The sequence below is a fragment of the Bos javanicus genome, chromosome 16, assembly GCF_032452875.1.
Source record: "Bos javanicus breed banteng chromosome 16, ARS-OSU_banteng_1.0, whole genome shotgun sequence".
Classification (NCBI taxonomy): Eukaryota; Metazoa; Chordata; class Mammalia; order Artiodactyla; family Bovidae; genus Bos; species Bos javanicus.
The window spans coordinates 2,938,672-2,951,499 of record NC_083883.1 but is presented as its reverse complement, the minus strand read 5'-3'; the positions used below and the strand labels follow the sequence as shown (position 1 = coordinate 2,951,499).

The following is a 12,828-nucleotide window of genomic DNA, read 5'->3' as shown; positions in this document are numbered from 1 at the left end:
ATGATTAAGCAAACTGTAGTATAGCTATACCCTAAAATACAGCTCAGCAGTTAAAAGAACAAATTATTCATATATACAACTCAGATGTATTTCCAGGCAATTATGCTGGAAAAAAAAAGTCCAATCCCAAAAGGTTGCATACCATATGGTTCCATGCACGAGCATTTCTGAAGTCACAATATCACAGAAATGGAAAACAAATTAGTAATTTCTAGGGCTAAAGAGCGGATAGGGTTATAAGGAACCTAACAGGTCTATAAAGGATTGTAGAAGGATTCCAGCAGTGATGGAAATGCTTTTTATCCTGACCGTTCAACGTCAACACCCTGGTTGTGATGTTACACTACAACTTTTCAAGATGTTATTATTGGGGCAAATTATTACAGATTACAAGGCATCTCTCTGTACTGTTTCCTACAGCTGCACGTGAATCCACAATTACCTTAAAAATAAAAAATTTCATTAAAAGACCAACAAAAATGGGCAGAAGACCTAAACAGACATTTCTCAGAAGCAGACATAGATGGCTTAGTGGCACATGAAAAGGTGTTCAACATTGCTACTAGAGAAATGCAAATCAAAACTACAATGAGGTTATCAACTCACATCAGCCAAAATGGCCATTATCAAAAAATCCATAAACAGTAAATACTGGACAGGGTGTGGAGAGAAGGGAACCCTCCTATGCTGTTGGTGAGAATGTAAAATGGTACAGCCACTGCAAAGAGCAGTATGGAGTTTCCTTAAAAAAACTAAAAATAGAGCTACCATAGGACCCTGCAATCCCACTCCTGGGAATATATGTGGAGAAAAACAGGTCGGAAGGGACACGCACCCCAGTGTTCATTGCAGTGTTGTTTACAACAGCCAAAAACTGGAAGCAACCCAAGTGCCCATCAACAGAGGAATGGATAAGGAAGATGTGGTACATATACACAATGGAATACTATTCAGCCATTAAAAAGAATGAAATAATGCCATATGCAGCAACATGGATGGACCCAGAGAGATCAGATGGTATCATATGACACGATATGACGGAAATATCATGATATCCCTTACATGCAGAATCAAAAAGGAAATTATACAAATAAACTTAATTACAAATCAGAAGCAAATTCACAGACTTAGAGAACTTACAGTTACCAGTGGGGAAAAGTGGGGGGAAGGGATAGAGACTCTCAGATCGACATGTACACTGCTATATTTAAAATGGGTAACAAAAAGGATCCACTGTATAGCACAAGGAGCTCTGTTCAAGGTTATACAGCAGCCTGGATTCAAGGGAAGTTTAGGATAGAATGAAGTGAAGTGTCAGTTGCTCAGTTGTGTCTGACTCTTTTGAGACCCCAGGGACTACAGCCCGCCAGGCTCCTCTGTTCATGGGATTTTCCAAGCAAGCATACTGGTGTGGGTTGCCATTTCCTTCTCCAGGGGATCTTCCCAGGGATCAAACCTAGGTCTCCCACATCACAGGCCAATTCTTATGGATACATGTATATGTATGGTTGAGTCACTTTGCTGTGCACTTAAAACTATCATAACATTGTTAATTGGCTACAGTCCGATATAAAATAAAAAATTAAAAAAATTAATAAAACAAAGATCCTGGATGATGGAAAACAAACTGCAGAAGCAGCATCTTGGGTTTCAGGTAAGCTACAAAAGAAATATTACCTCCTTCTGCAGATACAGTTCTTTGTAACATTCAAGTTGTTCAAGACTCTTGATAGGGGTTCAGTAAACCTAAATGTATTTATTCAAATATTTTCAGCTCAAATGTGCAGTTTAAAATCTTCTAAGCAAAGTATTTACTGCTAATGGGGACAGTAAAAACCAAGGTGATCCAAGGGGGGAAAAAAGTAAGTAGAGTAGCATAAGAGGATTCTGTGCTAGGCAAGGATGCACCAAATTAGCAGCAAATATCTATATACAAAAATAAAAATTTTAGACTTTTATTAAGCTTTCTTCAAAAACTCAACTTCATATAAGAGGGACCAGAGGGTGCAAGTGCAGATCCCAGCTCTCCCTATTCCTCATTTTACTTGCAAAAGCAATTAACTGGCAAAATTAAAACAAAATCAATAGCTATCAAACTATCATGAAAAGAGTAGTATGGGGGTGGGGTGGGGAGAGAATGGGGTATAAAGTTACTTAACTTCCTAAATTTTTAGAGCACTTACCATAGTCTAATGAAACACTGAACTTGAAGGACTGATTCTATTTACTGAGGGGAAAAACCCTTGTCCCTAATGCCTGGAGACAGCCAGAGACCTAAGTTTCATCCCCCAAGGAGGACAAACACTGGACAGACAGTTCAGGTTCCTCTGCTGCCTTTACTTGTCTTTCCAGTGGGAGGAGTAACTTATCGGATTATGTATGAGGAACTGACATGTACTGCCTTTTCTCTTTGAGGAGAAACAGTTAAGTATTCTCTCTGAAGTCCTGTTTTGGCTGCAGCTCATATTCTTCAGTATTTTAAGGCCATCAGTTATTCCAAATTCAACAAAAACCACAGTTTAAACAGTTAACAAATAATGAGAAGGAAGAAAGCAGGGTTTAGAGATTTACTGTAGGAGACTTGGATCCCAGAAAGCTCTATCACTAGCTGTGACTTTTAGCAGTCATTTACCCTTTCAGCCTCATGTGCAAAATAAGAGGTTGACTATATGAGTGCGTGCTGGTTAATTTCTATGATTTTAACAAAATTTCTCTAAATACGATGCTAAATAAAGGATTTTTGTCTGTACCTGTGTGTGTACCAGCGGCTGTGAATGCATGCATGTGTGTGTTTGGGGCAGGGAGTTGAGTTGGGCTTATAGCAAGCAACCCAAGTTCATTCTTAAGATCCTTAAATTTAATAATTTTAGGGCCTTGATCTTCAAAATATTCATACCCCTGAGCATACACCAAAATTTTTTCCAATAGGGAAAGTAGACAGGAATATCTATAAGGAAAGCAACTTTAAGATCTTCAATTTCCATATGTATTATCCTAATATTTATGTGCTCAGATAAAACCTCTTCAGAGCTATCTTTAAATACTTTCCTTTTCACAATGGCCATAATCCCTATTCTCAGAAGAAAGGCTGCTTCTCACCCACCTAGAATCTTATGGGGCACTGCCTTAGGACATTAAAAAAACCACTAGAGGCATCAAATAAAAAGACAAAAACCCCTAGCAGGCTCCCAGGAAACAAAGAGGGCAGAGTACAGCACAGAGGGCTTTGGTCACAATCTCTGCGCCTTGTCTTAGAACTGCAATTGAGAAGGCTGTGCCATAGACGCAGGCAACACATGCAACTGGATTACAAATGAGGCCAAACAGGGCCTCCCTGGCGGTTCAACGGCAAGGCTCCATGCTCCTGAGCAGGGGCACGGGTCTGAATGCTGGCCGGGGATCCCATATGCTGTACTGTGCGGCCAAAAATAAATTAATATAAAGTCAAACATTTCAACTGAAAATGAAGTCTGACTTGGCTGATTAGTTTTATAATGAGAATAGGCTTTGCCAGTATATATGACAGGACTTTTTCTATAAATTCAACCAGCCAAATCTACAGCTCCAAGGTTTTGGCAAAAATATATCTAAAGCACATCTACAATATACTGGATGATACATCCTCTTTAAGTACTTAAATTTATTTAAAAAATTTAGAAGTCAAATTCAACATGTGCAAAAGGAAAACTAATTGAGGTGAGAGTCATGAAATGATGGAGGAACTACCTAGAAAAGGATACAAGAGAACATTCTGAGGAGACAGAAATGTGCTATTGCTTGCTTCAGGTGGCTACTGAGATGTCTACAATTCAGCAGAAGGGAACACTTTATTGCTTGCTAACTACACCTCAATTTTTAAAAGGTGCAAAAAGTCATATGTACTTTTTCAAAATTGTTTTTTGAGGTATGTTAGCAAAAATGTTGGATATCACTGTTCTAGGCACTTTACAAAAATAATCGTTTCTCTGAACCACACAACATAAAGTAGTCTACTTTATACATTACTTACTTATGCTTTTTCATTGACAGCTTTAGTATCTTTCTAATAGCCACCTTGGATTTTGATGCCCAAGAACATTCCCCACCAGAAAAGAACAGTAAGAAATTAAATTAAATAAAAATGAATGTATTTCTGTGTGTACTGCTCCCTCCCAGATCCTCATCTTTGAAGACAGAATGAGTAACTTCTCTTTTAATGTTAATAGTCTCCAAATTGATAATCTAGTTCTAAAGAACTTATTCTCAAATTCTATAAGTTTAGAGGTAAAAATGACCTAGAACATAAAAGTTCACATGAATAAATCAAAGTATGAAACGGGTCACCCCTGCGTAGAGATGCTCAATACTGATATTTGGACACATGACCAGCTCTGTTACTATCTGTCTGTAATTCACTGATTCAGCTATGCTACAAAAACCTTAATAACCAACTGAATCTCTTTCTTGCAAATAGGACAAGAAGCCCCAGCCTTCTTTAGTCTTCTGGCACAATGAAAACAAGTGACAAGATGGCCTGTCCTCCCGTGAATAATGTTCCCGTTTCGTGGTCTTTTCTCACACAGACTACATGGCTTCAAAAGATTCTGGCAATCCTCCATGTTTTCTGTATCTTTTCTCTGTTCAAAAAGGTTATCTGATTGTTCTCCCATGCTTGATATGGTCTCCTGGCTTTCGGAACTATGAGCCAAATCCAAGAATTCCACCGAGTTGCAAGGATCAAAATGTTTCGAGCTTTCTTCCTTTACGTATGTATCTTTAGGTCTAACAACTGGAGCTGATACAGTTCTTCTGCAGTCAGGGACATCAACTCCTTCGCTTTCTTGCTTTTCAGGTATGGCAGTGATATCAGACGTGGAGAGAGAATGGGTTAACTTAGAACAATCTGAATACCAATCCTTCCTCAAGGCCCAGCAACGAAAACAGTACCTCTTGCTTGGAGAGTTAAATTTCTTGCACTCAGTACACTGCCACTCATCCTACAAAGACAAATGCAGCCCATTAGTACTCACTCAGTGGAAAACATGAGACTGAGAGAAAGGGAGAGTAGGCCAAATTTTCATCATCTCACACTAAGATAGTAAGCATCCAGGCATTTCTACAAAGTCTACAGCGACATGTAAGAACATCTTGAGAAGTTTTATAATGATAGTGACATAACTGCCACTTCAAGCCAAATGTGATGTAGTTATCTTTAAGAAAGTTAAACTGTTTTAGCTTTCTATTTAGTTTGGGTGCAATTTGCATTGTTTGCTTTTACCCACTGCCTTCTTTTTACAAAAAGGCAATTCTTTGTACAACTTACTCTTTTATCCAGCAAGAGGCTTAAAGAATGAAGCAAAGGTAATACTCAAGATGTCATTCTTTCCTACTAATTAAAAAATGTTATAAAATGTGTCAAAAAGGAAGCTAAAATTGATATTTGACAACTCCTACATTTACTCCTTCTCTCACTGCTCTCAGGAATAGGCAGGTAATTGCATGCCTAAATCACACTCGGAAAAATGAATGCTCCTGTCCTTGAATGCCAGGTAATTTTTTTCCCTACTTCTCCACATTCAAATTAGGAGATACCAAGAGCACAATGAATTTTAAATGCCTTGCTTAATTCACCTGGAACAAGTCAAGTGTATTTAAATGTGGGTAATTGCCTGGTTTTGACAGGATCGATGATTTGATACATGCTCACCTGATTACTTTCAGAACAAAGGCCAAGCACTTCAAGTTTAGAAGTCACAACTCAACTGCCTACACTGGGAGGCAGGGATATGACCATTTGTTAAACTGGGATGTTTCTCCAGAGAGCCTCAGAACATTCTTGCCAGTTTTAAGATCCTCAGATCTCATCTGAAATGCTATACAAATATGCAAGGAACTTCATGAAGAACTGGAATTCGTAACTGATGGTGTGTCGTAGTCTAATTGGCATCACTTTTCTTTTTCAGTAGTATATAAAATGATAGGGTTTATTCAACTCCATGGCGGCTCTGAACTGATGAAATATAGTCTATTTGCTTAACAGGTTTTCTGGGCCCCAAGACCCTCAAAAATCTGATTAGGATAGAAACACTTATCTTTGCTATTCATATAATGTCAAGAACACTTAATGGACCAATATATCCCATGCTATTACTTAGCCATGCACAGACAAATAATTTGCAATGAATTACCGTAATGGTCAGCAGTGGTGGGGTGGGAGCTGGGGGACAGGATAAACACTAGAGACAACCAAAGATTTTTATACCCCCAAGCAGCGAATTGTAAAATCCCCTCCTTAACCTTACTCCACCATCGTAAGAGCAAATGGGGAGCTAGCATGAAAAGAGACAAGCAAGACGTTCGAGTCCACACCTGAGCTGCCAACTGACGACAAATCCGTACCTATTACCTAACAGCTTAATAAAATTCATTTATCAACCCTTCATTAATATAAACCTACATGGAAATTAAGCCATTTTCCATTTGTTTCTAGTTAAGAAAACATCAAAAGTATAATACTTAACAAAAACTTTCAGGTAGCTTACAGGTCTCTTTGGGACTAGAGAGAGGTGTTTAGCAGGAAAAGCAGTATAGGACTACTTTGAATCTATGCACCCACTGCACAATTTCCAAAGAGCTTTGAAAGCAGGAAGAAAGGCACACAGAGAGGCATTTAAGTCATCTCTTTCCAAGGCAGGGAAAGCATTCAAATTCCAACAAAAATCTAACAAGATATAAAGAAACCAACATCTCCTAACACCTAGGAAAAAAAGTAGACAGAAATGGGGAGAAAGGACACTCTTCAACACAAGTGAACTGCTGGGACGTTAAAATCTGAAGACGTGAGTAGTGTCAAACAGCTTATTAGAAATTCATACCTCAGAGGTAACTTCTATATCAGTATCGTCACTTATGGATTTAGGGTCCTCAAGGTCATCATTTTTTCCCACTTCAGTCACCTGAGAAAGCAAAAACATCTCATTAGCCAGGTTTACATATTTTAGATGAGGTTGTTACCTAAGAGCAAAGAGTACAGAGCTTCAGTTTAAAACTCCCATTCTTCCCCCATCACTAGCACTTAAAAATGAGACAGCTTATATGTGAGATCGAAAACATGACTCTGTACATACCTAGCTGACATTTCAGTAGAATAAATGACTGAAAAGCACCAAGAAGGGCTACCAAAGATCTCTTCAGCATTCAGAAGGGAGAGCATTCCCAAATTTATGTATTTAACTAAACAGTATCAGGGTATAAATTAGTAAATATAGAAATGTTTTATCTTGAGAATCTAGGAAGGCATTGATAAGAATAAAAAGGGATCACAGGAGAAAATGTGGGGAGTGTCTTCTAAACTTTAAAATTCTAAAAATTAAAACCTCACTTCTGTGATCCACAAAGTCCTACCCTATTTTTAAGGCAGGCGTGGTTAACTTAATGTAAATCTTAAAACTGGCTAAAGTATTACAAGATGAAAAGGGGAGACCACAGGGGTCATTCATTGCACGAAGTAGCATAGTGTCAGTAACCGATCTGAACAAGCTGTACTACACGTACATAACCAAAGTCAGTGTGAAATTCTTCCACAACGTACCTTTTTGTCTATCAATTTCCCTACTTCTTCACTTGTTTGTTCAGGATCAGCAGCTTCAACTTTTTTTCCAACACCAAATTGCTCTGACACTGACTCATTCAAAAACCACAAGTCATCTGTGGTGTCTGAAACAATGGCAGTACCTATATCCTAACAGAAAAAAACAAACATGAGTTTTTGTGAAGTGAAGTGAAGTCGCTCAGTTGTGTCCGACTCTTCACGACCCCATGGAGTGCAGCCTATCAGGCTCCTCCGTCCATGGGATTTTCCAGGCAGGAGTACTGGAGTGGGGTGCCAGTTGAACCAAAGTAGATGAACCCAAAACTCCATATCCTCATACATCTCAAAAGAATGCCTAGCCTTTCTTCTACAGATATCTATTCATTCAACAAATATCTATTTGGCAGTGACTATGTATAGACTAATGGGTGGATATGAGAGGACCTGGCAAGGAATTTTCTATTTTAGTAACACTAGAGAAACAGCAATGAAGTGCTTAAAAGCTAAAAACTCTTAGTTGCTCAACTAAATAAAATCCATCTCCTACATTCCTTTTCACAGGTGGCAATCTGAGGACCTAGAAAACTTTCTGTTAATTGTGACATGTTCTTCCCTGTAAGTCAATGATGTTTATTAAAGAAATATGAAAGATACTGATGATAATGCAAACCTCTATCCTCTTTCTGAATTCTTTTATTTTATTGAGGTAAAGCTGGTATATAATACTTCTTTCTTAATTCTTAAACAACTTTAAATATAACTTTATTTCCACATTCATCTATGGATAGTAAACTATCCATGTTTACTATGTAAACTATGACATGTTTTTCTACAATATTCATAAGAGACAACTTATTATTTTATTTCTATATGTCCATTCATTTACTGAACAAATAGTGTCTATTCTGTGTCAGATACGAACCAGGTACTACTTACTAAGCAATAGAATAGAGTGGTCAATAAAAGCAATAGAAAAGAGTGGTCAATTAAAAACCGTGGACTTATATTTCAATGGGGTCAAACAGACAATAGATACATAAACAAAATATAATAATACAAAGTAAGAAGAGCAACGGAGAATATAAAAGAGCAGAATGGTGATGAAATTAGACTGTAGAAGTAATAAAAAGTGGCTAGATCTCAGGTATGCTTTAGAAACAAAGTTGACAACCTGATTCGGTATATGACAGAGAGAGAAATCAATGAAATCTCTGGATGCATGGCTAGAATAACTGAGTAGAAGGAAGACATAAGTAAAAGGACACACTTCCCTGGTGGTCCCGAGGCTGGGACTCAGCACTCCCAGTGCAGGGGGCCCAGGTTCGATCCCTGGTTAGGGAACTAGACCCCACATGCGGCGACTAAGAGCTTCCACATGCTGCAGCTGAGACTCAGCACAGCCAAACAGACAATAATAAATGTTTAATGACAGCATCGAGAGCTCTCTTTTGGGATTAAAAATTATTTATTTGGTTGCACCAGGTCTTAATTATAGCACACAGGATCATTACTTACAGCATGCAAACTGTTAGTTCTAGTGTATGGGATCTAACTTTCTAACCAGGGATCAAACCTGGCCCCCCTGCCTTGGGGGCACAGAATCATAGCCACAGACCACCAGGAAGTCCCAAGAGTTCTGTTTTGAACATGGAGAATGTCAGACCATCCAGTGTTGAGTAGGCAGTTAGATGTGGGAGCTGGGCACTGAGGAGAGACGTCAGGGTTGAAGATATAGATTTGAGCATCACATGCATATAGATGGCACTGAAAAGTCATAGCACTGCATGGGAATTCTCAGACAAGCTAATGTATGTTTCAAGAGTAATCAAGAATGTCACTCCATCAAAGAAAAAAAGTTCCTCTTCAAATGTGAAATTTACCTGATTTGTCTGTAAATCAGTTGAGCCATTACTTCTAGGTGTATAGTTATTTCTCAAGTTTCCTAAAAACCACCAAGGCAAGCCAGCTACATCCCACTCCTCAAACCCGAGGTCCAGTCTTGACGTCTCTTCTTGAGTTAAATTTGCTACCAAGTCTTCATCTACAAAAGTCAAATGAAAAGATGATAACTGTGTATGTAACACTTAAGAATCAAGACTCTCTTCATAATGCTTAAAATTTCTTGTACAAGGTAAGTAAAAAGAAAATCCTCTTCCCAGGAAGAAAGAATCAGAAATCAAATACCTGTATCAGTTGCAGAGCCCAAATCTCCTTCCTCTGCTTTTAGATTTCATCAGCAAGTACTGCCACTTAGAGGTCATTCATCAAGAAACATAAGCCCTGACAGCATCCAAACAATGACACTGTTCTAGAAGGATTTCTAAATGGCCACCTGGTGGCATTTTAAACATGCCTACCACTGTAACAACTCAGGAATGACTTGATTCGTGACTGCAAATGGTGACGGCATAGTGGCCCAACCCTTGAGACAGAAACTCGGTGTACAGACCATACTGAACAATCACAAGGTTGTCAAGGCAGTCTCACTGGTACCACATACTTTCGGATGTTTCTCAATAATTCATACGTTTCAGCAGGTAACAACCACTATGAAACACTGAACTCTAGGCTGTCCAAATAAATACACATATATGTCCTTTCTGGATCAACAGGCTCTTTTGGAGTTAAGATATTTAAAAGCTAGAAATATTGCAAATCCAGGACATAGTAAGGGCCCACACGTTCTAAATAAAAGATCTTGTGTTGTACATCTAAATGATATTCAAGGGAGTTACTAACATAAGTTTGTTGTTACCACATGAAATTCTTTTCATTCTTTCCCACTGTCCAATCTTTTTTGTTGTACTTTCTTACTCTTCTCTACCTCTTCCTAATACTCTAGGCAGGCCAATGGCAGCTAAAGGGGTTTAAATGTGCTAAGGTACATACAGTTGAAAAAATGTCTCCAATAAATGGATCCCTGCCAGAACAGTTACCCTATCTACTTACAAATTATGCTGTTCCTGACTATTAAAAGGTATACCTGCGCTCAGGGAAACTTCACCTACCTTTTACTTACTCACTGCTGATTATGAGAAACCTAATTTTGAAATGGTATCACATTAAAGTTATCCTCAACTACTCAAGCTCTGTAACTTCTTCTGAAGGGAATGAAAAAAAGGCCATTCTTTCCACATGTAAAAATTCTGTACTTTCTACCTATACACATCCCTGAGAATACTAAGCTATTAATTCTCAAAATTTACATCATGAACTACAGTTTCTTGTCTTGGCTGTTGTTATATATTAAACAGCCTTTGAGTAGAAAATAAGCAAAGGCTTGTATTTAAAGAAACAAAATTATACACTTAGTACCATACAGACTGAAATAAGCTCCCAGCTAACTAGATTTAAGCCCAAAATTCAGCTTATATTCAAAGCAATTTGAAGAAAACCTAGCATATAAACAGATTAAAATCTATCATTTACAACAACTGTAGCATCATAACTTTCTGGGATGCTGCTAAGGTCTAACCTGCCACTTGTGCAAATATGAGTCAGGTACCTACACTAGAAACCATCAGGCCATAAATTGAGAAATTTATGACTTTACATTATCTTTGCAGGAAAAAGTTTAGGAAGTACTTTATAAAGCAGGGCCTGGGGAAAACTTCTGAAACGTTGATCAACTCACTTAACCTGACTGTACTATACCTAATATGAATGGGAAACATCTAATGACTACCATCCAAGGATAAAGGAACTACTAGGCTTCTTATGTCTCATTCTTGGCTCTGAGACATCAGGTCCATTTTACCATCTTTGTAAACTTCAAAAATATATGAAAATCAGCCTTTGCCTCAAGCAGACAAATAAAAATAACCAGATCAAATATATACAGGGGAGCCAAGATTTAAAACGCCAAGGCAGCCGAGTTACTAGGTGGCAAATGGATGAATGCAGGGCTATCTTCTATTAGCATGCTAGCTGAAGGTGGTCTTGCTCCGTCCTGGTCACCATGTGTTGCTAAAAGAGCACTACCATCTTCTTCAAAGTTAACAGTAGTAAGTAGGATAAAGAAAAGGTTTTCAGAAAGAGTGAAAATAGGTATGACATACACCGCTGCTACATCACATAAGAGACAGCATTAGTATTTTTTGGGGTTCTCGATGTAACTAACGGTCTTAACAGATGCCATTTCTAAAAGTCAACACCAGAAACAGAAGAAAGAGAAAGAAAAGTCTACATGGTTTTAATCCAAAACTTACCTTCTCTAGAATTTTTGCATTTATACTGTGAGGTAGGCAGCGTGGGAATATTGCCTTCTTCAGTTCTTTTCCTGGAATTGGAACTTTCCTCTACACTTTGCTGAAAGGAAGGGAAAGGCACCCATCAGTGCAGCAGAAATGACTGTGACCAGGGGATGTAGCAGTTCCATTCCAGCTCACCAGTGAGTGTGCGACACAATGGGTTACGCACCAGGAAAGAAAACGCTGGAGTTCACAACAGTCATCAAATACAGGCAACCTCTCCTTAACCCACTGTGGGAAAAAAATCTGCACAAAAGGTCCAAATCTACTGTTAAAAACAGGCTATCAATATAAAGCCTCTAGCCTACACAAAATTAGGCATAATGCAGAAAACATATACCAAGATGATCATAAAGGTTTTGCAGGTTTAGGGAAGCTTTAAGAAATGGCCTGACATGAACTTATTTGCAACAAGTCTGTTAAAATCTAATAAAGCAATTTCCTCAAACACCTATATACATACAACATCACACACAAGCCCCAAGAAAATGCAACTGGAAGAACTGAAGATCGGAAGTGCTACATCCCAAAGAAAGATTCAGAGACTGGAACTCTGTTATGGGCAGAACAGAGAAGGTTCGCTCTGTCCCTAGTCTTTGAACTCCCAAGAACCTTTCTTATTAAACTCTTACCACATTCAAGAAAGGTCTTGGGAGTCCAAGATCATAGGTACAGAGAAGGGGCCACTCTGTACAACAAAAGAAGTCACCGTGTGGTGATTTTACCTTCAGGTGGTCTTGACTTGGAATATCCATACTGTGCTCCTGTGCGATAGCGAGAGTCTGAGCAGCATCTGGATAGCAAGTAAAACAAAAGGAAAACCTTCCCTGGTAATAGCCATTCTTTCCACACCAAAAGGACCTCAGCAAACAACCCTGAAGCCAGGCTCGATCCCTAATTGTGACTGGCCAAGGCTCTCATCCAAAAGGAAAGGAAAAAAATTAAAACTAATAAAAATGGCATAGACCAAAAGAGGCTCTATTCAAAATATATTACCAAAATATAATC

General features: G+C 38.4%; 1 protein-coding gene across 5 annotated transcripts in view; it reads right to left on the bottom strand.

The window, feature by feature from the left end:
- Positions 1-2,104: 2,104 nt before the first annotated feature.
- The window catches only part of MDM4 (MDM4 regulator of p53), a 41,529-nt gene continuing 30,805 nt past the window's right edge, over positions 2,105-12,828 (bottom strand). For 4 of the 5 annotated variants that reach the window (XM_061381953.1, XM_061381955.1, XM_061381952.1 and 1 more), the window contains exons 6-11: positions 12,546-12,613; positions 11,779-11,878; positions 9,451-9,611; positions 7,571-7,720; positions 6,855-6,935; positions 2,105-4,976 (exon numbers count right to left, since the gene is read on the bottom strand). In XM_061381953.1, the coding sequence (XP_061237937.1) occupies positions 4,404-4,976; positions 6,855-6,935; positions 7,571-7,720; positions 9,451-9,611; positions 11,779-11,878; positions 12,546-12,613 (1,133 nt within the window). In that variant the 3' untranslated portion in view covers positions 2,105-4,403. Of the gene's footprint in view, positions 4,977-6,854; positions 6,936-7,570; positions 7,721-9,450; positions 9,612-11,778; positions 11,879-12,545; positions 12,614-12,828 lie in introns of those variants that run through there. The other variant, XR_009729834.1, reaches the window with a different exon arrangement.